The sequence below is a fragment of the Apiotrichum porosum genome (assembly GCF_003942205.1).
Source record: "Apiotrichum porosum strain DSM 27194 chromosome Unknown scaffold_1, whole genome shotgun sequence".
NCBI classification, from domain to species: Eukaryota; Fungi; Basidiomycota; class Tremellomycetes; order Trichosporonales; family Trichosporonaceae; genus Apiotrichum; species Apiotrichum porosum.
Genome location: NW_021167108.1, coordinates 1,505,491 through 1,528,920, shown reverse-complemented (window position 1 = coordinate 1,528,920; position 23,430 = coordinate 1,505,491). Strand labels below are relative to the sequence as shown.

At 59.1% G+C, this 23,430-nt stretch overlaps 8 protein-coding genes across 8 annotated transcripts; 4 read left to right on the top strand and 4 right to left on the bottom strand.

Annotated features, from left to right (window-relative positions):
* Positions 1-625: 625 nt before the first annotated feature.
* On the bottom strand, positions 626-4,861 carry RPL39 (60S ribosomal protein L39; the record flags this gene model as incomplete). Its single annotated transcript, XM_028616372.1, has 11 exons — positions 626-684; positions 869-941; positions 992-1,012; positions 2,518-2,537; positions 2,576-2,666; positions 2,745-2,895; positions 2,925-3,239; positions 3,307-3,695; positions 3,888-4,364; positions 4,419-4,575; positions 4,722-4,861. The coding sequence occupies 11 exons, from the start codon at positions 4,859-4,861 to the stop codon at positions 626-628; spliced, it is 1,893 nt and encodes a 630-aa protein (XP_028480229.1).
* A 980-nt stretch (positions 4,862-5,841) lies between these two features.
* EHS24_000544 (uncharacterized protein) lies at positions 5,842-7,086 on the bottom strand (the record flags this gene model as incomplete). Its single annotated transcript, XM_028616371.1, has 8 exons — positions 5,842-6,116; positions 6,158-6,333; positions 6,374-6,384; positions 6,426-6,668; positions 6,707-6,757; positions 6,805-6,883; positions 6,925-7,010; positions 7,051-7,086. The coding sequence occupies 8 exons, from the start codon at positions 7,084-7,086 to the stop codon at positions 5,842-5,844; spliced, it is 957 nt and encodes a 318-aa protein (XP_028480228.1).
* A 378-nt stretch (positions 7,087-7,464) lies between these two features.
* EHS24_000543 (uncharacterized protein) lies at positions 7,465-8,570 on the top strand (the record flags this gene model as incomplete). The annotated part of the gene is made up of 4 exons (XM_028616370.1): positions 7,465-7,911; positions 7,965-8,090; positions 8,136-8,206; positions 8,243-8,570. 4 exons carry the CDS (start codon positions 7,465-7,467, stop codon positions 8,568-8,570), a joined length of 972 nt encoding a protein of 323 aa, XP_028480227.1.
* Positions 8,571-8,819: 249 nt separating this feature from the next.
* SEC26 (coatomer subunit beta) lies at positions 8,820-11,789 on the bottom strand (the record flags this gene model as incomplete). Its single annotated transcript, XM_028616369.1, has 3 exons — positions 8,820-11,433; positions 11,489-11,571; positions 11,631-11,789. 3 exons carry the CDS (start codon positions 11,787-11,789, stop codon positions 8,820-8,822), a joined length of 2,856 nt encoding a protein of 951 aa, XP_028480226.1.
* A 572-nt stretch (positions 11,790-12,361) lies between these two features.
* EHS24_000541 (uncharacterized protein) lies at positions 12,362-13,295 on the top strand (the record flags this gene model as incomplete). The annotated part of the gene is made up of 4 exons (XM_028616368.1): positions 12,362-12,382; positions 12,449-12,535; positions 12,780-12,873; positions 13,228-13,295. The coding sequence occupies 4 exons, from the start codon at positions 12,362-12,364 to the stop codon at positions 13,293-13,295; spliced, it is 270 nt and encodes an 89-aa protein (XP_028480225.1).
* Positions 13,296-13,748: 453 nt separating this feature from the next.
* On the top strand, positions 13,749-15,199 carry HAT2 (Histone acetyltransferase type B subunit 2; the record flags this gene model as incomplete). The annotated part of the gene is made up of 4 exons (XM_028616367.1): positions 13,749-13,823; positions 13,877-13,899; positions 13,951-14,034; positions 14,080-15,199. 4 exons carry the CDS (start codon positions 13,749-13,751, stop codon positions 15,197-15,199), a joined length of 1,302 nt encoding a protein of 433 aa, XP_028480224.1.
* A 2,055-nt stretch (positions 15,200-17,254) lies between these two features.
* On the bottom strand, positions 17,255-18,697 carry EHS24_000539 (uncharacterized protein; the record flags this gene model as incomplete). The annotated part of the gene is made up of 4 exons (XM_028616366.1): positions 17,255-17,624; positions 17,833-18,213; positions 18,373-18,450; positions 18,564-18,697. 4 exons carry the CDS (start codon positions 18,695-18,697, stop codon positions 17,255-17,257), a joined length of 963 nt encoding a protein of 320 aa, XP_028480223.1.
* A 1,579-nt stretch (positions 18,698-20,276) lies between these two features.
* EHS24_000538 (uncharacterized protein) lies at positions 20,277-22,951 on the top strand (the record flags this gene model as incomplete). Its single annotated transcript, XM_028616365.1, has 3 exons — positions 20,277-20,590; positions 20,641-21,602; positions 21,657-22,951. 3 exons carry the CDS (start codon positions 20,277-20,279, stop codon positions 22,949-22,951), a joined length of 2,571 nt encoding a protein of 856 aa, XP_028480222.1.
* Between the last annotated feature and the right edge of the window lie 479 nt (positions 22,952-23,430).

The following is a 23,430-nucleotide window of genomic DNA, read 5'->3' as shown; positions in this document are numbered from 1 at the left end:
TGACGAGCCACGATACCCCCATTTACGCGCGTTTAACGACTATTCCGGTTATTTGTATATCTTGCATCCAACAACACCTTGATTCCATGTTGAGACTTAATGCATTGTGACGGACGCAAGGACGCGGACGGACGCAAGGACGCAGCGGACGAGGGGAGCTCGGGCAGTGAGTGGCGCAACACGTTGTCGTTGTGTGATGTACAGTGAGGTTGTCTGCCACACGGTGTGCCGAAGCAGTGCAGGTTGTAATGACGTTGCGCCATGTGCTTGTAAGAATGAGCGCGACCTGCGCATAACGGTCAGCTACGACTGGTCACGCACGATGCGCTATAGCTCTGGGCACAGACGCAACATGCAGAGGGTCGTGTCGACCACCAGCCTGGACTGTCGCCCGCGGAACTTTTCCTCCAGCGCAAATTGTCAGTGCCACACGACCACACGACCGAGCTTCAAGAAACATTATTTCAAGTGCCATAAGCACCCCATCCATAGAGGCGCCTGATGCGCTAGTATACACGCGATGCTCTCCTAGTCCCCGGTCTACACGACTCCGAGTGGGAGAACCATGGCAAAGTCTCTTGAGGTTGGCCAGTCCACCACCCACGCGGATACGAAGTTGACGCGCTTAGAGGTTGAGCTTGGTGCGGCGCCAGTGACGACGCTTGGCGTTGTACTGGATCTTGGCTGTGGGGGGTTAGCAGGGGGTCGTCGGGAGGGGAGAGTTAAAGAGGGAAGAGGGGAGCTAGACGGTATGCGGCGATGGGCAAACTTGGTTGGAACAGAGCTGTTCTCTCTGCCTCAACCATGCCCAAGCACCTCCTGCTCCCTCTCCCTCTCCTGGATCTCTCGACGCTCGAGGGACACATACTGTCGGTCTTAAGACGGAACCACTGGGGGATAGGGCGGTTCTGGCGGGCCTTCTTGGCGAGCTTCTGCTTGATCTAGATATTGTTAGCACTCGTCCTCTCGTCCTCTACACCGCAAAATTCACGAGGAAGGTCTTCTGGGACGGCTAATGATGTTAGCAATGATCCAAGAACAAGAAGAGCAAGAACACGGTGGACTGGCAGGGCGATCCGGACGATTTTGATGGTTGTTGGATATTTGGCGCAAATTGCGACAATCTACGCCCCTCTTGCTTGTGACGGTGACGGACAGGACGCCGATGAGGAGCAAGTGGAGACGCTTTCTTGGGCGAGTTGGGCTTGTCCAACCCGATCCAACATATGCCCTCCAGCTTCCAACACAACGTCTCCACGCATGTCCTCCTGGAGGCCTCCCGCTCTCGTTCCACCAAACGCCAGCTGTCGGTCGCACTGCGTTCCTGCCGTCGTCGGTCGCGCTGTCTTCCTTCTGTCGTCCGGTTGTCGTGGTCGTCGCGATGTCCACCGTGTTCGTGCCGTAGAGCTCACCATTTTGGATGGGTTTCTTGCGGGATGGAGAGAGGTCGCTGCGTTCAGAACGCCAGTCAAGTCGCCTGCCAGGCTGCACCAACCCGCATCGCCATTTGCCTCCGTTGCCGCCTGCCAGCGAAATTTCACCGCACCGAGGGCGGAGTTATGGATGCCACATGGATGTGGCGCATCTGAAAAAGTGGCACTTTGGACCACAGAGCCCTGCGCCCTTTGCAGGTGGGTGCATGCAAGCGCACACTCGACAAGCCCATTTGTGCTTCTTCCCGGTGACAACGCGGCCAAGCGGCAACCATGGTCATGGTGACCCGTCGCACGCCGTATTCACTATAGTTCTACTGTATCCTACACTTACATCCCTCTGTGCTGCATATTGGGCTATAGCCTGCATCACCTCCCAACTTGTCGGTGCATATTTTGACCATGTCGCCCACGTCTGGACGACTCAGCTGAACATGCACTGCTTTTCACTTTCACGTCTTTATGACAACCTCCACAAGTAATATCGGCTGTGCTGGCCATGAATGTCATAGTAATGTGTACAGAGAAGACGAGTTGGGCCTCGCGCTGTACGACCGTAGACGACCACTGGGACGAAGTAGAGCTTGCGCTGGTTCTAGCCAGGCGCAGGAGGCTGAGGGCGAGTGCGGTGGTCCACATTCGACCTTGGCGGTCGATGGCTTGGCCTTTATGTACCGTGGCCAGGGTAACCTGCTTGCAAATGCTGCTGCCCGCGATGTCAGGTCCGCTCGCGAGCGACATCGCCGTGGCCTGTGCCACCTGGGCGCACGGTCGCGTGAGCGCGTTGTCCTTTGTGACGCCGGTTGTCAAAGGACACGATACGGGCCAATTTGGTGGCAGAGCGGGACGGCTAGCAGCAGTAGTCGAGGTTACACTGTTGTAGACTGGTTAATAGAACGTATTGTTGTAGACAGGAGAAGATACATTCGCTAGAGAACTATCAAGGATGCTGTTGCTCTAGCTATGTATATACCATTCTCCAACTCATGTATACGGGTGGAACTCGTATAGGTTTAGTCCGAACCTTCCTGGGTTCCGATGGTACATACAGTATTGATTGTGACACGGCCTGTGACACCGGCACCAGGCCTGTAGACCAGGGCTCTGTTGCGGTCAGCAGCATAGTCATACCACTGACTTACTCTTGCGCCACGACTGGGGGTCGCAGGTCGTCCACAGAGCCTCGTCATGGCGGTCCGGGCCGAGCTTGCGCTTGACGCGAAGAAGACGCCGCTTGAAGTCGAAGGCAGCTTTGGCTGCCGGGTCGGAATTCACTCATGCTCTCCACTTCTTGTCCGACTGCCGCGCGACGACGCGGTAGCGCTCGTTGATGTCGTCCTGCTCGGTCTTGGGCAGCGACTCGAGCATAGACTTGCGCTTCTCGCGCACTACCTGGTCGCGCTCGTGCTGGACCTCGGGGTGGTTCCTACGGAAGTCCCGGAGGCGTTGGATGATGCGGTCCCTAACAGCAGGTACAGTACGCTGTGGTACCGCTGGAGAAAACGCGCGCGTTGCTCGGCAGGGGTCGAGGGATTCATGTCCCGGACGGCCTGCTTGAGCGGGTTGACCTTGTTCGTGCCGCGGTGGTGGCGGTCAGGCCAAACGACACCCTTCTTCTCGACAAATGTGTCCAGCCAGAAGTGGAGCAGAGCTTCCACATACTGGCCCAACACACGGCCGGTGATGCCGAGGGCCGAGCGACGGGCGGGGAGAGCACGAGCATCCATGCGGAAGAAGGGGTGCATGGTAACATCCTCCTTCTTGCCGCCGGCCTTGATGTTGGCGCGCGCGAGCACGTTGAAGAGCCTGATGCTGTCAGAGACCGTTTCAACTGCACATGGTACGCACTCGGGGCCCTCGTCGATCCGGTTACGGTGCTGGTCCCACCTCTGGCAGCGCGGCGGCGGTGCCGGCGTACAGGGCTAACGAGCCATCCTTGGACGACAAAGCCTTGATGTACGAACCCCAAGTGCTGTTCATTTTGGCCGTCTGGAGACAACCAATCTGGACAGCAGTGGGGGGCGAGTCGGAAACGAGAATGTCCAGCACCTCGGGCGCGGTGCCGAGGACAAGAAGCGGAAGGACGTCGTCCACGGAGAGGAGCGAGGTCACGCCGTGGAAGAGGTCTGTCATACCGGGCTCGTGAGCCGCGGCCATGACGCGACCGAGACGCTCCTTGAGCGTGGCCTGCTTGGGCACGTATGCCACAGACTGGGCACGCTCGTTCCACCAGTGGCGGAAAACGGGAAGGGTGTCCTCAACCTGTCTCGGTCAGCGCGGCTATTTGGTTCTCCTCACTCACGACCTGGACCGACACGGGTCAGTCGAGCGACGGGCCGGGTATCTAGTCCTGATCTTGCGCTCAACCCCTCGAACGGGCTGAGTGACAGTTCGAATCGAGCGCGGGGGACGGCCTACAGACATCTAGAACGGGGTGACAAAGGAGACACTCACGGGCACACCGAGGTCGTCGACCTTGTCCTCCTGGGCGTCGGCGTCGGCCGTGTCAAACTCGTCGTCCTCGTCCGCGGCCTCAAAGTTGGGGGCACGCAGGCCAGCGTGGTCGTCGACCTCGGGCAGGTAGCCGAGGACAATGGCCGGACCCGCGAAGCCGGTGGACGGAATGTGAAGGTCCTGTTGCTGCTGCTGCTGGACGCCGACGGTGATGGTGTACGGCGTACCAGAGTAGACCGTGGGGTCGAGCGTGACCGACGATCCATCCAGGTGGAGGATACGGATGGCTCGACCGAGGTACCGGGCGAGCGCGGCGAGGTCAATGTGGTCGGCGTGTTGACCAGGCTGCAGCATGTTCTCCACATACTCAGCCGGGTCGTTCACGTCGGCCACATGGCCAAACCAGTCGGCGGCCGTTTGGGCCAGCACGTCGGCTGTGGCCAGACGCAGGTCGAGGTGGTCGACGCCAGCACCAGCCTGGAGGGCGACGGCGCGGTGGGCTCAGTTGCCGTCACCGCGGACATCGTGAACCTCCAGGTGCTGAGGGTGGGGAGGCTCGGCGAGGAGGGTGGCTGGGTCGGTGGTTTGAGAAGGCTGCGAGGATGGGGAAGGCGAGGTGGTGGGGGTCGAAACAGTGGTGCCGAAGACTGTTGGCGAGGCTGAGCCGCGAAGGAATGGGGACGAGGTTCTTGATCGTCAGCACCGACTCGCAAAGCAGACAAGAAGCACCGCCAATAACTACCGTACAACAGTGGCGGAGCCCAGAATGCGGCACATCCACGGCGGCGGTGGCGCAAGGTGTGTCTCTTTTCATGATCTGGTCAGGTTACTCACGCAGTGGGGGCAGTGGCGTGGACAGAGAGAAGGAGAGACTCCTTGCGCGGCAAGACAGCGAGCTGCAGCGAGACGCGGAAGAGGTCGCCAAAGGGGACGCAGACAGAAAGGCACAAGGCCAGGGCGAGTAACCACCTCATTGTGATGAGGGGTTGGGGTTTGAGAGAGGGGTATGTGGAAGATGTAGCGATGGGGGCGATGGTGGTGGGGGTGGTGGTGGTGTGATAATGTAAGTATTGAGAAGATGGAGTGGTAACATGCCATACCTGGGTGACTCAACCCGCCGTCGGCGATCTTTCCCTCCCATAGGCGTGCCCTTCCCTCCTTTCCCCCATCGTCTCTCTTCTCTCATTCCATTTTTCATCCTTGGGCTTATCCCATTACCTCTTTAAAACTCATCCGTATCCAAATGCATTCAAGGGAGTCCTTCCCCCACTAGTCTTCAGATGAAGCTCTGACAAACGGTGGAGGGAGGGGGAAGGGTAACAGAGTGGGCTCCTCGATCCGAGCAGAATTTCACGGACGTTTGCAGCTCTGCATTTCTGTACATTTGTGGCAGGATCGCTGCCAGGGGGAGATGAGGATGCCATCACGCAAAGGCCAAGGATCTGTACCACTTTTACCCATGCATGAAAGAAGGTGCTCGTGAGATAAGGCAACACCAGGTAAGTAAGCGACCAGTGCATCAATGGACAAGTAGCAGAACACGGGCGCCCCCGCCTTTTCCAGATGTCAAAAATGTGAGGAAAATCAACAATTATGATTTTTAACCCCAATTCGCCACAGGGACTTGGCCAGCCTGGTCCCAACCTGGCGGCTTCAAGTGCAAAGGCTTACATTCGACATAAGTCTGGACTGAACTGTCACTGTATCACAGCAAAGGCTGACGTATTGTTTGTATACCCATCGGCGTAGAAGCGCAAAAGGTACATACGGACGGAAGCTTACATGATGGGCCACGAACGGCGCATTCAACCAGTCCCTGGTGAACCAACCTTTGCTCCCAACCGTCCCCAGTTCAGTCACGTATGCATCATATGTATGAAAGAACATGCGCTCGACAAGTCACCAGGCAGGCAAGACGCATCCTCTCGTGAGCCTCACCCATGCATCCATCTCTCTAGCTCAACGTGCTCTTCCTCCATGTCCCGCTGCTGTCCTTTTGCGCCAACCACCCGATGAAGCTGGGCACGTCCTCTGCAATCTTTCCTGGCAAGCTGCTGTTGACCATGAAGCGTGGAATGTTACCGCCAGCGTCACTGCTCGTGGCCATGCGCCACTCGACCTCTTCGCCGTGCTCCCGGACGAGCTCGACAGAGACGTACCGCCCGCGCACGCGCGACTTTTCGTCGCCGACCTTTTCGGGGCAGTCTGGGTGGAGGAACGGGATGGACACTGGGAGGAGGTGAGCACGAGGTTACTAAACGCAGACGCACCATTCATAAACGACCGCTCGCCATGGGGTGCCGATTTCAGCTCGCGGCTGAGCAACAGTGTGACAAAGGTGCGCGGGTTGGTGGGCGCGGGAGTCACGTATGTCATGCGCCAGATCTCGGCGACATGAGGCTGGAGTACCTGGAGGCATTCCGACTCGCGCAACAATTCAATGTACCTAAGAGGGTCAGTAAATGGCGAGACGCGTATATGCTCACTCTCTCTCGTTCTGCGCAACGTCAGCTCTCTGGCCATTCACGTTTTGCTCACCTCTGAGTGGTACTCGAGCAGTCCACGCCTAAAGCTCTCGTACAGGCCGTTGGGAGAGGACGTCATGATGCGCTTCTGACGCTCCACATCGTTGAGCTCAAACGTCGGCCTGCGCTCATTCGTCGGACGGTCCACGCCATGGATATCCGAGCTGCGTCGTCGCAGCTTGTTGCCGATGGCCTGCAGCAACGAGTTGGACGCGCCGTCCTGTTCGGCGCCTTCTCGGATCGAATCAGGAGTACACTGGGCAAGTCAGCACAGGAAACCCATTTCACACTTACAGATGTCATACGGCCGGCCCAGAAATCATTCAGGCCGAGTTGTTTGCGGATCTGGGACAATGATGAGCACACGACCATACGGGGCACTCTGTGCTTACCTTGCCAGACGCCCCTGAATTCGGCAGAGTGAACAGCTGGGTGTTTCCACCGTGTGGTGCCGAGTGCTTGCTCCATTGGCTAATAGGTGGTCAGCACCAGCCGATCACCAACGCCCTCACTCCAAGGTGTCCGCCAGTTCCTCGCCCATAGCAAAGTACTGGTCGAGAAACGCTGCGAAATCGGGTCCCGCGGGGTCTGGCACGTCCTATGCCCTGTTCAGCAACAATCCACCTGCAGGAACATACGGCTGGGACGAGGCATTGCAGTGTGAGGTTGGGCATGGTTTTTGAAGTGTGTGTTGATGTGTCGTCGGTGAGGAGAGTGATGCTGTACAATGGAGATTGGGTCCTTTTCGAGGGCGATCGTGACATCCGCCGGGGGCCGGCGGGGACGGAGTGAATGGGCGGGTTTTGCGATACATAATGACGTCATCGATGGGCCGAGCCCCCGTGTCTCTCTGCCCCGCGCACGCCAACGGATGATCCGGGGCTCCAAGCAGCCGCGTGGGATGGCGGAGGCAGAATACCCCACAGACCAACGTCTCCCTCGATGTGGGTTGGTGTCGTAGACCCATTTTGGGTCGGTGCTTTCGTCGCAATCACTGGAGATCCCCCGTCTTCAACGTCCGTCTCTTGGTCGTCACCACTCCCAAGCCCGGCATGGCCGAGCCGCCGCGCGTCCCCGCGTTCCTCGCCAAGATCCGCGCCCACCATGCGCCCCAGACGGTGCAGACAGCACCCATCGACTCTACAACCCCATCCTCGACCCAATCGCCCGTTCATGCCGGCGGCAACCAGACCGCGTCGACAAGTACCAGTGCGACGGGGCCCAACGGTGCCACCACGCCCACCACAGTGATCCCGATCGCTCCTCCTCCCAACGCACTGTACTTGCCGCCTCCGGCCGTGCCCACTGTCGAAGAGGACCTCGTGCCGCCCGAAAACTTTGCCGCGGTGACACATGGCGTGTACAGGTGCGGCTTCCCGAAGCGCCGCAACTTCAAGTTTCTCGAGACGCTGCAGCTCAAGACCGTCTTGACGCTCGTACTCGAAGACTACCCAGAGGCAAACCTGCAGTGGTGCCAGGACCAGGATATCCAGTTCATGGTGAGACAAAGAGGGCCGTGTGGACCGTTCCGTCTCCCTCTAACGTCGCTCAGCAATTCGGTATCCCGGGCAACAAGGAGCCGTTTGACAATATCCCCGAGGACGTCATCTGCTCGGCGCTCGTGGCCATCTTGGACAAGCGCAACCACCCATTGCTGATCCACTGTAACAAGGGCAAGGTGAGTTACATCCCGTACATCGACATTCTTGGCTGACAAAGGAAGCACCGCACAGGCTGCCTCATTGGGTGTATCCGCCGGCTCCAATCGTGGTCGCTCACATCCATCTTTGACGAGTGAGCTCGAGGCCATGGGCGCCAGCTGACGTACAGGTACCGCCGCTTCTCTGCGCCCAAGTCCCGCGCCGTCGACCAGCAGTTCATCGACCTCTTCTCCCTCGCGCCCGTGTGGGCCGAAGTGGTCGAAAAGGGCGGCGGCCTCGCCAACCTCCCCGACTGGCTGATGCTCACGTTGCCACTCCCGCTACAGGCCCTGCGAGAGGCGCAGCGCGAGACAGAGGCACAGCGTGCTACAGAAAGAGAACGGCGCGTGGCCAATGGGAATAATGGTGCCGGAGGTGGTGGTGGTGGACCGGCGAGGATTGAAATGCTGGACATTGAGCCCCTGCCTGGCGTTGGGTACGAGATTGCGGCACGATGACCGCCCGCCCCGCCGCCGCGACGACGACGACGACAACTTTATAGAGATAATGTCCATCAAAGGACAGAGTGTATTGCTAGCCTAAATGCAGAGTGCTACCTGTTAGATATATTTCCCCCCCATCGAGCTCGCGTCGCTCGCTGCTGCGTCTCCTTTTGGCTACGGCCATTGGCCTTTCATCAATCATGCTATCATCGTACAAATGCCCTCGGCGCGCGCTATCTATGCCCCGTATTTCCAGCGCATTTCTCACTTCAAGGTCTTTTGCAAGATGGTGATCCTGTCTCCGAGGGACAGAGCAATGCCCTGGGTCTTGGAGCGGATGCGCACGTGGCCCTGGATCGTGCCCTCTTCGGTCTTTTCAATCGACAAGTTGGCAAGGGCGTCCTCGCCAAACAGACTGCGCGCGCACAGGTTGGCAGAGAGGAAGTCGCAGTCGCCCGACAAGGCCGCATCGGGAGTGAGGCACGCCATGTTGGTCGACTTCATAATGTGGTCGAGGTACGCGCGGAGGTCGGAAATGGCCGTGTTGACGTTGACCTTGTTCTCCCACTCAAACTCGGTCCACATGCTACGGAACTGGGCCTCGTTGCAGTATGCGGGCTTGATATAGTCCATAATGTCGACGTGGACGTCGCTCAGGACAATGTTGACGCTGGCGTCGGCTGCGCCCTGCTTGTCGTACACAATGTTGCCAAAGATGACACCCGTCTCGGTCGACGACACCTTGATGGTCGCCTTGATGCTGTGGAAGCCGTGCGGGGCCAAGGTGTGGGGTGCTGGCCTCTCGACAAGCTTGAGGTCGCCGAGCGTCGCAAACTCAATGGTCAGGTTTTGCAGAGTCTCCGAGGTCTGGTTGACAATGAGAACGTCGAGCATAATGTCAAACTGCTGAATGTTGACAACAGCCTCGGCGTACACGGGGTCCGAGAAACCAGTGAGCTGCACTATCCGCCAGAGCTTGGACACAAAGTCGTCCTTGACCTCGGTGGTGCCCGTGGCGCGCACAACATCCGCCTCGTAATCATCGTCGTCGCCGCCAGCAGTCTTGAGTGACAGCTGCGAAAAGTTGATCAGGTCGTCGACCTGGATCGCCTTCTTCTTCGACTCGAGCTCCTTCTTGGCCGACACCTTGGCCTCCTCGGCGCGAAGCATCTTGGCGTACGCAGCCTGGGTGTCCTTGAGGAACACGTCGTGGACAGACTGCGAGTCTTGCAGCTGGGCGAGCGACTCGACACAGTTGAGGATACGCTCCTGAGAGTCCTCGTCAATGGGGACAGTGACAAACTTGGACTGGCCGACGCGGACAACCGAGGTCATGATGAGGATGGCCTCGGCACGGAGCTGGTTGAGGATCGCCTGCTCGGCGCGGAGCTCCGAGTAGCGGAGAACCAGCTTGGTGAGAGTCGAGGCGAGGACGGTGGCGGTAAAGTAGTCACCGCCGAGGATGAGGGCACGCAGAGGAGGCTTGGCAGCTGAGCGGACCTGCTCGAGGCGGGCGGCGGCGGCGGTCGAGGTGTAAACAGTCTCGGTGGCATAGGTGCCGTCGGCAAGGACACGCGTAGTGGTGACAGCCTTGGGCTGCTCGGGGTCCTTGACACCCTCAGCCTCATCGGCAGCCTCGGCCTCGTCGAGCAGACGCTGCTCGGAAGCGAGGATGGGGACCTCGCCAATCACCTTGCGCAGCTCAAAGACGGCGCGCTTGATGCCCGCGGGGTCCTTGCAGTACTCGCCGACAATCCACATGGCACCACGGAACACCTTGCCCGACTTGATGTCGCCAAAGGTCTGGATGAGCTTTTCGGTAATGGCCGAGCGGAGGTCGGGGAACTTTTCAACCACCTCGCGCACAAACGAAATGACGTCGACGGCCGAAGGGTTGTTCGAGTCGCCCAGGAAGTCCATGAGGACGTAGACAACGTTGGCGGCAACCTCGGAGAAGCGAATGGCGCACGTGTGGATGCTCTGGATAAGAAGCTGGCGGTACTCGACGTTCTTGTCCCAGTCGGCCGCGAGGGTCGACTGGAGCTGCTTCTTGAGGAAGAGAACAACGTCCTCGACGTTGCGGCTGGTGACAAGCTGGAGAGCGACGCCAAGAGCCTTGCGCTTGACCTCCATGTCGGGGCTGTTGAGCACCTTGAGAATGTCAGTGGCCATGCCGTCCAGGACGTGCTCGTGCTTTTGGCGGAGAGCGTCAAAGCGGTCCAGAACAATGAGCTTGACGTTGTTGTCCGACTCCTTGACAATGAGCTCGGCAAACGCCTGGCCAGCAGCCTTGATGGCAGCGGGGTTCTGGGTCAAGGTGGTCAGGCTGGTGGCAGCCTCGTACTTGACAGCGTGGCTGGTCGAGTTGAGGAGCTCAAAGATGCAGCGGATCCACTTGGCGCGGTGGCCACCCTCGACACGAGCCTCCTTGCGGATGAGCTCAATGACGGCCATCTGCATGAGCTCGTCCATGGTCGCGAGCTGGTCGGCAACGGACAGCAGGTAGCGGACGGCAGTGGGCTGCGACACGCTGCACAGGGCCGTGAACGCGTTACGCTTGCAGGTCGAGTCCGACTCGGCGGCGAGGAAGGTGTCGAGGAGCTCGGGCGCGTCGGGGATGAGGTGCTCGTGGTCCTGGTAAATAGTCCAGACGGCAAAGACGGCGTTCTTGCGCACAAACGAGTGACGGTGTTCCAAGCACGAGCGAACCGAGGGGACCAGAGGCTCGAGGAGCTCGGACTCGCGAATCTTCTGCAGGAAGCGCAGAGTCGCGCCACGGATGTACTCGTTGGGGTGCTGCAGGTCGTTACGGATGGCATTGCACACGAGAATCATCTCCTGCTTGAGCTTGCCGTTCTCGTCGAGCTTGGGGCAGATCCTGGGTATGGTTAGGACCAAGAGGTAGTAGTGTGAGGACGGGCCAGTGTACTCACTCCCAGTAAAAGTGGAGAAGCTTCTTGATCTGCTTGTTGCGCGAAGGGAGGACATACTGGATAATGGGCATGAGAAGCGTAGGCTGCAGATGTCAGGTCAGTAATGTGCGCTTGCTGTTAGCTGCTGGTTGCAGCCACTTACGTGGCTCTGGCCATTCAGAGTGCCGACGATGATCCTGCGCATGGTCTCCAGCTTGACCTCGTCCGAGCCCTTCTGGAGAGCATTGCGGAGGTCCTGCGACGAAGGAGTGTCGAGCAGGTCATCGTGGATGATAGTGTAGCACGTCGCCGAGGGTTCCATGGCGGGCGGCTGTCGCAGGAAGGGGAGGGGGAGGGGGAGGGAGGGGGGATCGCACGCAGTACTCTGTTGGCGGAGTGCGCGACTGCGAGGAGAGACGGGGCGAGAGGGATGTAGGTGTTGGTGGTGTGTGTTGGCTGTGAGGAGCTGTCTCTCGCAATTGGTGTTGCAGGTGGACCTGTCGTCGATGAGCTGGAGCGCGCGTCACGTCCACACCCAGGCCACGCACGGCGTGGAGGCTGCCCTCCGCCGTGTGCCAGGCCCCCTCTGCCAGGCGCGCTCTGGGCTCAATGGCCCCAGACTGCCACACCGAGTTATTACCGGGTATTCCCGGAGGTGACCGCCCGCCTGGCTGGCTTGGTGGGTGCATGCTGGCTGGCTGTGGGCTGGCTGGCTGTGGGCTCCTGGGCTGGCGGTGTGCGTCGTCCTGGCTGTGTGGGCGCGGGGGGGGCCATGCCTGATCCCTCCGACGTTGCCGAGCGGACCAGGCAAAAGCGATTACCTTGGATTCAACGGTTCGTGTTAACGGTCCTCTACAACACCTCTCCTCCGGTCCCCTCCCGCTTCTCTCCAAAATGGCCTCGAACACCCAGAACGTGAGCACACCGCAACGCTCCAACACTGCCCCCAAGCAATCCATGTTGGCTAACCACGTCGTACAGGTCGTCCGCTACACCGCGATCCTTGCCGGTGTCATCTACGGCTTCTCCCACGCCGGCACCCTCCAGGCCAAGCACAACGAGGAGTCGGTGCGTACTCCTGCGGCAGCTTGGACACCAAGCTGCCCGCGCGCGCGCGCGAACGGGAATGTTGTTTTGCTGACCATTTGTCTTCTTCCCTGCCAATCTCCAACCACCGAACCGATTTGAACCACCGTCGAACCCATCCGAAACACACGACACTTGGGTCAACTCGAACCTTCGATACCAACAACGTCCGTCTGGTCTTGTGCTCCTCGGCGACCTTTGGCAACCCTCACGTTCCTACATATAGGCCCAGCACGCCACCGCTCGCCGGGCAGAGCTCATCGAGGAGGCCAAGAAGGCCTGGGTCGAGAAGCAGGCCGCCGCCAAGAGCTCTTCGGGCCGTGAGTCTGCCACACAAAGCTGGAAGCAGGTGCTAGCAGGGAAGATGGAATGGACAAGCAGAAGTCGACTGGGTGTGGTCCCGGACGAGGTCCTGGGTGTGCCATGCGCGGCTGGGACTTGAAGATGGGGAGGAGGGGGGGCTCATTGTCGTCGCCGGCCCCTCCCCCAGTCACTTTTCGTCTCGCGGCGGAAGTCGTCATCCGTCATCCGCCGAAGCCGAAGAGCCGACAGGCACCTTGCTCGCGCGCAACGACGGGCCCACCTCTTTGTTGTTTTCTGGGCTGTTCCATCTTCCTGCAAAACATCGGCACCTCCAGCTCGATATTCCTGTTGTTTATGCTGACAATACCCAGTCGTCACTGACCCCGAGGACCCCGCGTTCGACCTCGAGAAGGTCGTCGCTTCGTGGGAGTCGAAGTAGGCTGGATATTAGACACCGCGCCATTTAGGGAAATGCAATGGCTCTACAGGATTATGTGCAACGTGCTTGGCTGTGGGCGTGTGTGTATAACGTAGCGTTGCCATGGTTTTTTGTCGCCGTAATATGTCAGCCGTAACTTGTTGGGGCGTTGGTGTCACTCACGCTGATCGCCGCCGCCGCCGTCTGGCTCGAACAAGGAACGGAATCAGATTGGCAGATTGATTCCCCGCCGCGCCATGACGGGGGTTGTGAACGCGTTCAATCATCTGAATCCCAACATCCTCCAAACACCACCCTCTACCGTCGCATCCAGCCAACAGGGCGTGGCACAGCACTCCGAAACGCGTAGAGAGAGCGAACCACTAGAACACCTATTCCACCCCCCACCCGGCTTTGACCCCCTTCCCCCCTCCCTCTCCACCCCCTACACCATTGTTTAGACGCGACTCGAAGATGGCGTCCGCCGACGAGCCCATCGAGGTCACCGACGAGCTCTCTGCTGCCGAGGAGAACCAGGTCATCAACGAGGTGAGTGCACTGTGATGGATTGACTGTGTGGTTTGTGAGCTGACGGATGGCAGGAGTACAAGATTTGGAAGAAGAAGTACGCGACGTCGCTGTATGTGTTGTAGATCCCTCCACTGACATTCCTCAGCACCCCTTTCCTCTACGACACTGTCATCACCCACGCGCTCACATGGCCTAGTTTGACGTGCCAGTGGCTTCCTGACGTCGAGTCGTGAGTGATGAACGAGCAGCGCCGTTGCTGACCACCGGTGTTCAGGCCCAAGGATGCCGACTACACCGTCCACCGCATGATTCTCGGTACCCACACTTCGGGCCAGGCCGACGACCACCTCATGATCGCCGAGGTGCACCTGCCAAAGGGTGGTGCGGACGGCTCGGGACGCGACATTGGGGAGCTGTACGACGAGGAGAGGCAGGAGCTGGGTTCGCACACCAAGAGCTCGGCGCGTATTCGCGTCAAGCAGACCATCAACCACAAGGGCGAGGTCAACCGCGCGCGCTACATGCCCCAGAACCCCGACCTGATTGCGACCAAGACTGTGGCCGGCCCCGTCTACATCTTTGACCGCACCAAGCACGAGTCCAAGGCTCCTCCCAAGGGCGAGTGCAAGCCCGACATTCGCCTCGTCGGCCAGAGCAAGGAAGGTTACGGCCTGTCGTGGTCCAAGGTCCGCTCGGGTCACATTCTGTCGGCCAGCGAGGACACGACTGTCGCTCACTGGGACATTGAGGCGTACAAGAAGGACGAGGCCGGCATCCAGCCTCTGCGCAAGTACACCGGCCACTCGGCGTATGTGGGCGATGTCGACTGGCACCCAGAGTACGACTACATGTTCGCCTCTGTCGGTGACGACCGCAAGCTCATGATCTGGGACACTCGTAGCGAAAACTCTGCCAAGCCCAGCCAGCAGGTCGAGGGCCACTCTGCCGAGGTCAACGCCGTCGCATTCGCCCCCGCATCGCCCAACCTCATCCTGACCGGTTCGAGCGACAAGACCATCGGCCTGTGGGACATTCGCAAGCTGTCGATGAAGCTGCACTCGTTCGAGTCGCACTCGGACGACGTTCTCCAGGTCGCCTGGTCGCCCCACTCGCCTGTCCACTTTGCCTCCGCCGCCGGCGACCGTCGCGTGCACATTTGGAACCTGGACGCCATTGGCGCCGAGCAGACCCCCGATGACGCCGAGGACGGTCCTCCCGAGCTCATGTTCGTCCACGGCGGCCACACCGCCAAGGTCAACGACATTTCGTGGTCGCCCTGCGCAAAGTGGCACATTGCCACCACGGCCGAGGACAACATTCTCCAGATCTGGGAGCCTAGCCGCCATATCCGTGCGGCCGCCGAGGCCGACGTGTCGGCCATGGACCTCGAATAAAGAGAAATGTTTTTAAAGAGGTTTAGAGTGTACGCTGGTCACACCCCCGTCCCAGATCTCGCGAGTGTGTGTGTGGCCGTGTGCAAAAGTCTGTAGCTAAGGTATGAGATGGTCCCTTATGCATGTGTAAAGCGGGCGGCCGTGGAACCGGGGTGTTGAAAGCGGAAGCGGTGTCGGGCGAGCGAGTCGGGAATGATGACGGCGGTGCGGCGTGTGTGCTTGTCAGTCAGTTCTGGTTGTTCTTTGAAAAGATCTGCCAGATTGGATTCTCGGCCACATCTTTGGTGTTCGTTGCGAGATCCGAGGTCCAAGATCCTTTTAATAATTTAAACATGGTGTGTGGAGTGTGGAGGTAAACGAGCAAAAAGCGTAACCTGTTCACCTCGGGAAACGACACTATGCTGCAGTCAGTGGCAGAGGGAATTAAAGGCTTGACGAGTTTCCAACCCCAGAATCTATGAGCGACATGTATCAGCCACAACCAGAGTCCGTCATTGCAGGCCCACAGCCCCCCACGCGTGGTGAGGACCCGCAAAAGGTATGTGTATGTACTCTCAAAAGTGTATCTCTGAGACTGACTCTGTGCAAACCGTTAGTCTCCACGGAGACGAATCCCATAGTGTACGGCATGGCATGGACAACAGGTACGGCACTAGCGATGCACCACTGCCACAGAGAGTCATGTCGTGCCCAGCCGCCGGTCAGTTACCCGACACTGGTGACGGTGCGGTGGGGGGGGGGGGGGGGGGTTGTTGCACCGGTCAACACTGCAACCTCCTCTTGTCGCAGCACTGTATTTTTCTCGTATGGCGCACAGCAGTGACTTGCTTGCGGCCATCGGTAAGCGCTACTGTGCATTTTTATTTTTATTTCGCCCACTGGAGGGGATGAAGGAGGGCGATGGGCATGGCATGGCATGGCGTGGCGCGGGCGCGGCAGAACGTCTTCCTCGCTGTTTCCTTCGGAAACAGCACACACAGTCTAGTCTGCCATTTTGCGTGGGGTGCCATCGTACCTTTAGTTCTACCAGTGTTCTGGTGGTCGCGCGAGCGTCCAAGACCCGGCGCAATAAATTATGTACTCGTGCAGGGTACTCCATGGCGGCTGAGGAGGAGGAACAGGCTGAATGGTATTTTGGGGTGGCACTGCTCGAGCGACCGGCCTCGGTCTTCTGTCTTCCCTTTCTCCACTCTATCACCCGTCTCTCCCTCATGGTATCTGTCCCGCCAGGAAGACGTTGCGCTCAGTGTCAAAGCCTCGTTCGTCCAGAGAATGCCCCGCGATCAGGTAGCGGATTGGTATTTACCTGGAGTGGGGGACCTCACCCATCTCCCCAGTCTTGCCCGCTGCCACGTCCGGAACGTCGGAATGCCAGGCCACGCCAGTTCCATAAGCTGACAAAGCGCATGTCGAGGCCAGAATGCCAAGAAGGAGCAGCCTTCAGGAGTGAGCAATTCCGTACCTCCGTACCGGCGACCCCACGCCGGTGAATGCTCGCACGACCGTTACATGTCGTCGGCGCTTTTTGTTCCAGCTCGAGATTGCCACCTCGAACCTCCTCGCTCTCCCTCATCTCATCGGAAGCGGAGTCGTCGTCGTCGTCCTCCTCCTCCTCCTCCTCACGGGAAGCGGCGGTGTCCAGCAAAGCACTGTGCCTTGTTAATAAAGGTTTTGGTCGCTTCCGGGGGGGATGCACGCTTGCCTCGGTGTCATCCTCTCTCCCGACATTCCCGGTCGGTAGCAACCTCAATTTGTTCTTGTCCTGATCGACAACGAGCATGCCATCCTCCCCGCCATGGGCATATGTCTCACTTGTCATATGCCGGTCTCCGCAGGCAGGGAGAATGAGGGTCGTGGTGTTCCCGAATGAATACATCCGGTACGTTTAGAACGCGTATACAATTTTGGCAACGACGACGACGACGACGGCGACGACGCGCACGTTAATCTGACCACCGCCACCTGCTTCTTGCCCCTGCACACACCCAAAGCTACTGCGTATACTCCGTCGGTACTTTTTTTTCTTCTCTGCCTTTTGTGATACTACAGACTCTACTACTTGTCACGCTGGTCGCGCTCCTCCCTGTCGCGCTGGGCGTCGCGTTCGCGACGTTCCTCCATCTGGAGGCGCTCGTCCATCATCTCCTTGAACTGGGAAATGATGGCGCCCTCCTTCTTCTCCCTCTCCTCGCGCTGCATCTTGAGAATTGCCCACTTTTCTTCAGCGTTGATGACCTGGCCCTCTTTACGCAGTCGGACAGCAGTCATGCGCTGGTGTCGAGAACCAGACATGACGTAACCGGCCTCTTCGTAGGCAGAGATTTGTTTTGAATCAAGGCCGATTTCGCCACGCCGAGGAATGCGCTCGCCCTTCTCCAAGAACCGCTGCATTGCTTGCCCCTCACCGGGCAGGAGGTCGCGGAACCTGTCAGGGGGTATCAGCACCGCCATTGTGTAATAAAGCCTGTCAAAAAGGAAACAGGTAGGAGTCCGCGTGGAACGGAATGTGACGTTTGCGCAAGTGCCAAGACGCGACACCAGTCTACGTGAACGAATGTGGCAGCAATGGCAGCCATCGCAAATTCGTTTCTCGTTTCCGAGACAAGAGAAAGAACAAGAATAAAACGACTCACGCTCCACGGTCATACTTGCGAGCCGGATCCAACGGAAGTTGCGGTCCAACCTCTGGTCCCTCGTCGTCTGCTGGTAACTCGGATGCTTGCACAGCTTGTTGCGTATCGTGTTCACGCTCGCGTTCAGCAGAACGCGACCGGGCCTTGCGACCAGTGGCACCGCTCTTCTCGACCCAGTCGTCGTCGGCGGTCCGTGAACGATGCCTACGTTTACGGTCCTTGTCCTTGTCGTCGTCGCGTTCACGTTCACGCTGCCTCCGGCGGGCTCGTCGCCGTTCGCGCTCACGCTCCGCATCAGAGTCGTCCGACTCGGATGTGTACCTCCTCCGGCGACGTGATTTCGACGACTTCTGTGACCGACGTGCCTTGTCTTCGCGTTCCCTGATGGTGGTGGTGTCAGCTTTTTTTTGTGGGCATGCTGGTCATGTCCCCCCGCAGATCCGCTCCACATGAGCCCACATCACATGTCATGTGGAGATTTTAATGGTATGGTGCGGCACAAGGGGCGGAGGCGGGAACTTGGAACAAGCGGGCACGCACAGCATCTGTTCGGCATAGGGGACCTTGGGAGAAGGTGGCCAGATTGAGATTTCGCTCTTCTCGCGGATCTGGCGGCGTCTGATGAGGAAAAAGAGTCAGTCTAGAACGAGAGCCAAAAGGCCAATTTGGGAAACCGTGATGGCGGAAGAGTGTACCATGGGACGGGACAACAGAGCAACATGGGGACTCACTCCTCAAGGTTCACGGGTCCTTGCTGTCCCTGCTGACCCAGTTGACCCGGATGACTTCTGAATGCAGGTGCCAACGTCGGTTGGAACGGAGGCATCGAATGCGGTGGTGGTGGTGACGACCGGTGTGACGACATGTGGGGTGGCAAAGGCCTTGTCCCACCTCCACCTTCCCTCCGTGGAGGGTACATTTGGCGACCACCTTCCCTGTCGTGTTCGCGTTCACGAGCAGCATAGCTTGGCGAGTTTCCTCTGGATCGATACGCGTCGCGTCTCAAGTTGCGGTCGTCGCGATTGTCGCGGTCGTCAACGGTGTTTGAAGCGTGACCAAGGATGCGCAGGCCGGAAGACTCGGATTGCCGTGCATGGTGTTGTTGTGGTGGTGGTGGTGGAGACGAACCTCGGGGAGGACGAGGGGGTAGACCTGTGTGCAGTGGCTGGATGGACGAGAGCCCGCGAGCATCGCCTTTTGGATGGCGGTGCAGTGGTTGTTGATGTTCCCCCTTGTCAAGAGGTGGGTGTTGGTGCCTGTCGAAAGCTTGCCGCTCCTCACCAGTGCGGTCTTCCCTTCTGGCAAGGAGTTGTTGTTTGAGATCGCTTTGGCGGTGCTCTTGTGCTGTGGACGGAGGAGCGGGGGATGCGTGCGATGAGGAATGAGCGGTGGGAGGAGAGCGTGGGATGTTGCGTCGTCTCGACGGGTGGATGTCTGCCATGCCGGGGCAGTGTGAGGAGAGGAGGAGGGGGTTGATGGGAAAGAGAGAGAGAGAGAGACGAGAGACGAGAGACGGCTGGAGAGGAACGCAACAAGAGGGAAAGAAAAAAAGGTGCGACCGAGCCGAGCGAGGCACGCACAGAGAACGACACAGGAGGACGAGGACGAGGACCAAGGTGTGCCGGCAGGGAGAGCGAGAGCGAGAGCGAGAGCGAGAGGCGAGAGAGAGAGACAACGGACAGAGAGGTACAGAGAGGGAGGAGCAAAGGATATCGCGGTGCGCGCGTACGTACGTTACAAACGCAGGATGTGACATTTTGGTTCCGCGCGTACCGTCGCGCGCCTGTGCCCAGTGGCCCCGCGGTGTGTCTCTCCCCCACCCAGCAACCCACTCTCTCGGCACGCTCACCGACGACGATCCCTCCGATCGATTGTGTGAGGATCACGCTTTCAAGCTGCAGCAGCGACAGCTCTACTACCTACCTATACCCACCCCACCCCCAGCAGCTGCCCCGCCCACAGCCAAGAGAAAGAGACAGACAGAGAGAGAGCGCGAGCCAGAGCCAGCCAGACATCCGGCCGTCCGTCCTGGGCCAGAAGCCAAATACACAAAAGCCAGGCCAAGAACCTGCTCTCTTCTAGTCCTCCCCCCCCCCCATCCCCTCACTCTCTCTCCCCCGCTCTTTCTTCCACCACAACCCCCCCCCCCCCCCACCTCCTCCTCCCCCCCAACCTCATTGTTTCTTTCTTTCACTGCAGGCTCCTCTCACTCCCCTCACCCATTCTGTCCGCAACGTCTCCCTCGCCAAATGGCGACCATCTCTGGCGAGCCTCGAGCACGACGTACTCACGCACGTAGATCCTGCGACCTCTGCAAAGTACGCAAGACGAGATGTGAGCTCCCCGACCTCGACGTCCCTTCCTCTTCCACACCTCTGCCCACGGACAAGTCTTGCCATCGATGCAGAGTGCTGGCTCTCCCGTGCGTCGTCGACGACAGCCGCATGGCCAAGCGCAGGAAGAAGGTCGGCACACCCATGACCTCGTCTGGCGGCGTCGCCAATACGGCCACTTCCGCCGGAGGACCTTCTGGGATCGGTCCAGTCCGCTCCGTCGCTACCAGGAAGAGCCGCACGCCCGCTCCACATTCAAAGACCGGGTCGTCCCCTCTGGGAGAAGGCTCGGTGCCCAGGCGCCAGCAATCCAGCGTGTCACGGCAGTCGTCTCGCCCAGAAGGAACACCCGCACCTGTCAACCCAGTCGACCACAATGTTGACATTTCAACAACAAACCCTATGGAACTGGATCCATCCAGGACGTGCGTTTATAACACATAAACCAACGGTGTAACTGACTACCTTTTCTCAGTTCGGCAAGGCACACTGTACGCATGCATGGCCGACCTCTCACCATTACTGCTGGCATGCTCAACATTGCATATGCCAAGATGTTTGAAGGCCTTGGGCGGCAAATTGTTGTCGTGGACGACGGAGACCTCGAGCGTCTCATCGAGCCGGTGATGCGGACCCGGTTGGCTGCTGGCTTTGCCCAGCTGCGTACTATCCACCCTCACCTGCAAAACCTGAACGAACTCCTCGGCATGTACCGCGAGTCGCCAGCCGATACCCCAATCCAACTCCTGCTCACCTCGACGGTCTACATCGCAGCCCAGTCGCTGGGGAGTGACAGTGACGGTCGCCGCCTCCGTGACGAGCTTGCACCCGTGATCAGTCACCTGCTCCAGCTTGTCTTGGCGCACCAGACGTCCTCCTTTCACGCCATACAGGCGCTCGAGGTGTTGAGTCTACACGTCCCGTTCGCCCCCGCACTCCCTCTTCAGCTCACGGACCCACGTACTCTTGCCCCTGCCCGCGGGCTCATTGGCGCCGCGTGTAACATCTCCGACATGCTCAATTTCAACGCCCTTGTCAACTCTCCTATCGAGCACTGGCCCAACCCTGACTACTGGCTGTGGCTGGGTGTCCGCATCGGCGAAGCTCAGATGGCACTGGAAGATGAGCGGCCAAGAAAGCCGGCTCTTTTGTCCGAAGCCAGAGCCTCGGCAATGGAGCTCATAGCGCCGGACAAAGAAGGCCTCTGGACCTCCGTTTCCTTTGCGGAGGACTCTGCGGAGCTGCTCGGGAAATTGACCGTGTGTGATAGACTAGCCCGCCTCGACGAGCTGCACGACTCTCTGGGGCGCCTGAGGGTCGTTGTCGACACGGCCAGCAACGTGCCAAACTACAACGCGGTTCAAGGCATCCTGGACGAAGTAGACCACTTTGGTCACCGCATAGCAGCAGTGGACAAGCGCCATGACGATGTTCTAGGTGAGTATAGTCATTTTAAATCACTTTTCTGCACTCCCAGCTGACACGTTTTAGCACTCCTGGCGCTCCCGTTGTCTCTCTCCTCCGCGTGGCAGTCGTACCGGACCATCAGGCGTCGATTTGAGACCATGAAGCAGTACCTGGTGGCCTTCCAGTTCTTGGTGGCTCTCCACTTTCTTCCTGGCTCGGTGATCGCCCTCCACAACCTCCCGGTACAGCTCACCAGCGCTCGCGCTGTTCACAGTGCGCTGAACCGGGCCTACGACCCATCTGAAGTGCTCCGAGCTCAATCAAGCAACTCGGCTGCCGCCGACGACCTTCGCCGCATCTCTCGTACGCGTGGTGACATGGCTGAACAGCAATTGTCATCGTTTATTGAGCTCTCGCACTCGATCCTCCCTACCCATGGCGGCGCCGCGGACATTATTCCTCTGCACGACACCATTGCCGTCGTCCTCGAGAGTGCCAAATCACTGGTCGAGCTCCATGCCTCAAGGCTGAGCCTCATCCGGCAGTTCATCCCTATCCAGACCGCCATTGGCCTGCCTCGTTGGGCTAACCCTCTCACTCAAGTGGGCCACATCATGCGCAAAATCAGCATGCCTCACGACGAGGCGGAGAGTGACGGAGGCGAGAGTGTTGCCAACGGATGTGCCAACCTCGTCGGTTCAATGGTTCGCACGGTCAACATGTGGACCGCGCACATTGAGCGTGAAATCGCCTACCCAGTGCACCCGACCGTCCGCCAGGTGCCAATGTCCTTTTCGGCCTCGCCACAACTGCCACCACAGCAAATGCGCCCCGTCACCCCCATTCTCCTTGGCCCCGTCCCGTCACCCTCTGCCGGCGGACCCTCCAACTTTTCAGGTGGCTACATGCCTTCCTCCGACAGGTGGCTGTCGGCCGACCATGGCGAAGGGGCATCTGGTAAAGCGGGTCCCAGCGGCGGGATTACAGAGTTTGGCCAACATCTTGTGCACCCGCCAAGTGCTCTTCCGACTCCAATGACTGCGCACCACCCTGGCACCCAGCAGCAGTCAATGGACAATATCCTCTCGGACATGTTTGGATATGGTTATGCGCCCCCAGTTGGTCCCGGTTCAGTCCCTCATGCTCCTCCCGGCGGAGGACCAGGTGGGGGAGTCTACACTCCTCAACCGCCCCACCACTTGCCCTCGCCAGATGATTACGCACAAGACTACATTGCCCCGCGCGAGCTGTCGCCTCACGTTCAACCAGTTCAAATGCCGCCTCAGCTGTCTCCCGGGCAATCACAAGTGGCATCCGCTACGGGCCTGCTCCCTCAGCACCCATCCGTGCCGAGCCACCCACACATGATGATGCCGTGACTCGAACAGACCTGTGGATAGCCGAAATCGTCGCTACCACACAACCGCCACAAGCCACCCACCCCACCCACCTCACGATGACCTTTTGCGGCCCCTACAACCGGGGTCTGCCTGTATCCCTAGATCTCTCTCTGCGAGAGAGCCACATAGACTCGTCTTGCCGCCCCCTTTTCCCCCTCCCAGAACCCTCACATGCCGCACATGTATCTGTTATGAAGCAAGAGAAGTACGCCACTGTGTGTTTCCTACGTGATTCTTCTTGGCCATGGACCAGGTCCCAGCGAGAAAAAAAAGGGACATCCGTGGGAGTAGGGACACTCATGTTGTTGCATGTACGCCGCCGGCCGGCGGTCCAGAAATGGTCATGCAGCTAAACTGCCTGGTTGCGAGATCCGCCACAGATCGACACACGGCACGCTGTACGTTACATGCAAAATGTATGTATCCAACGTTTCCGAGTTTCCGACGCGACACACTTC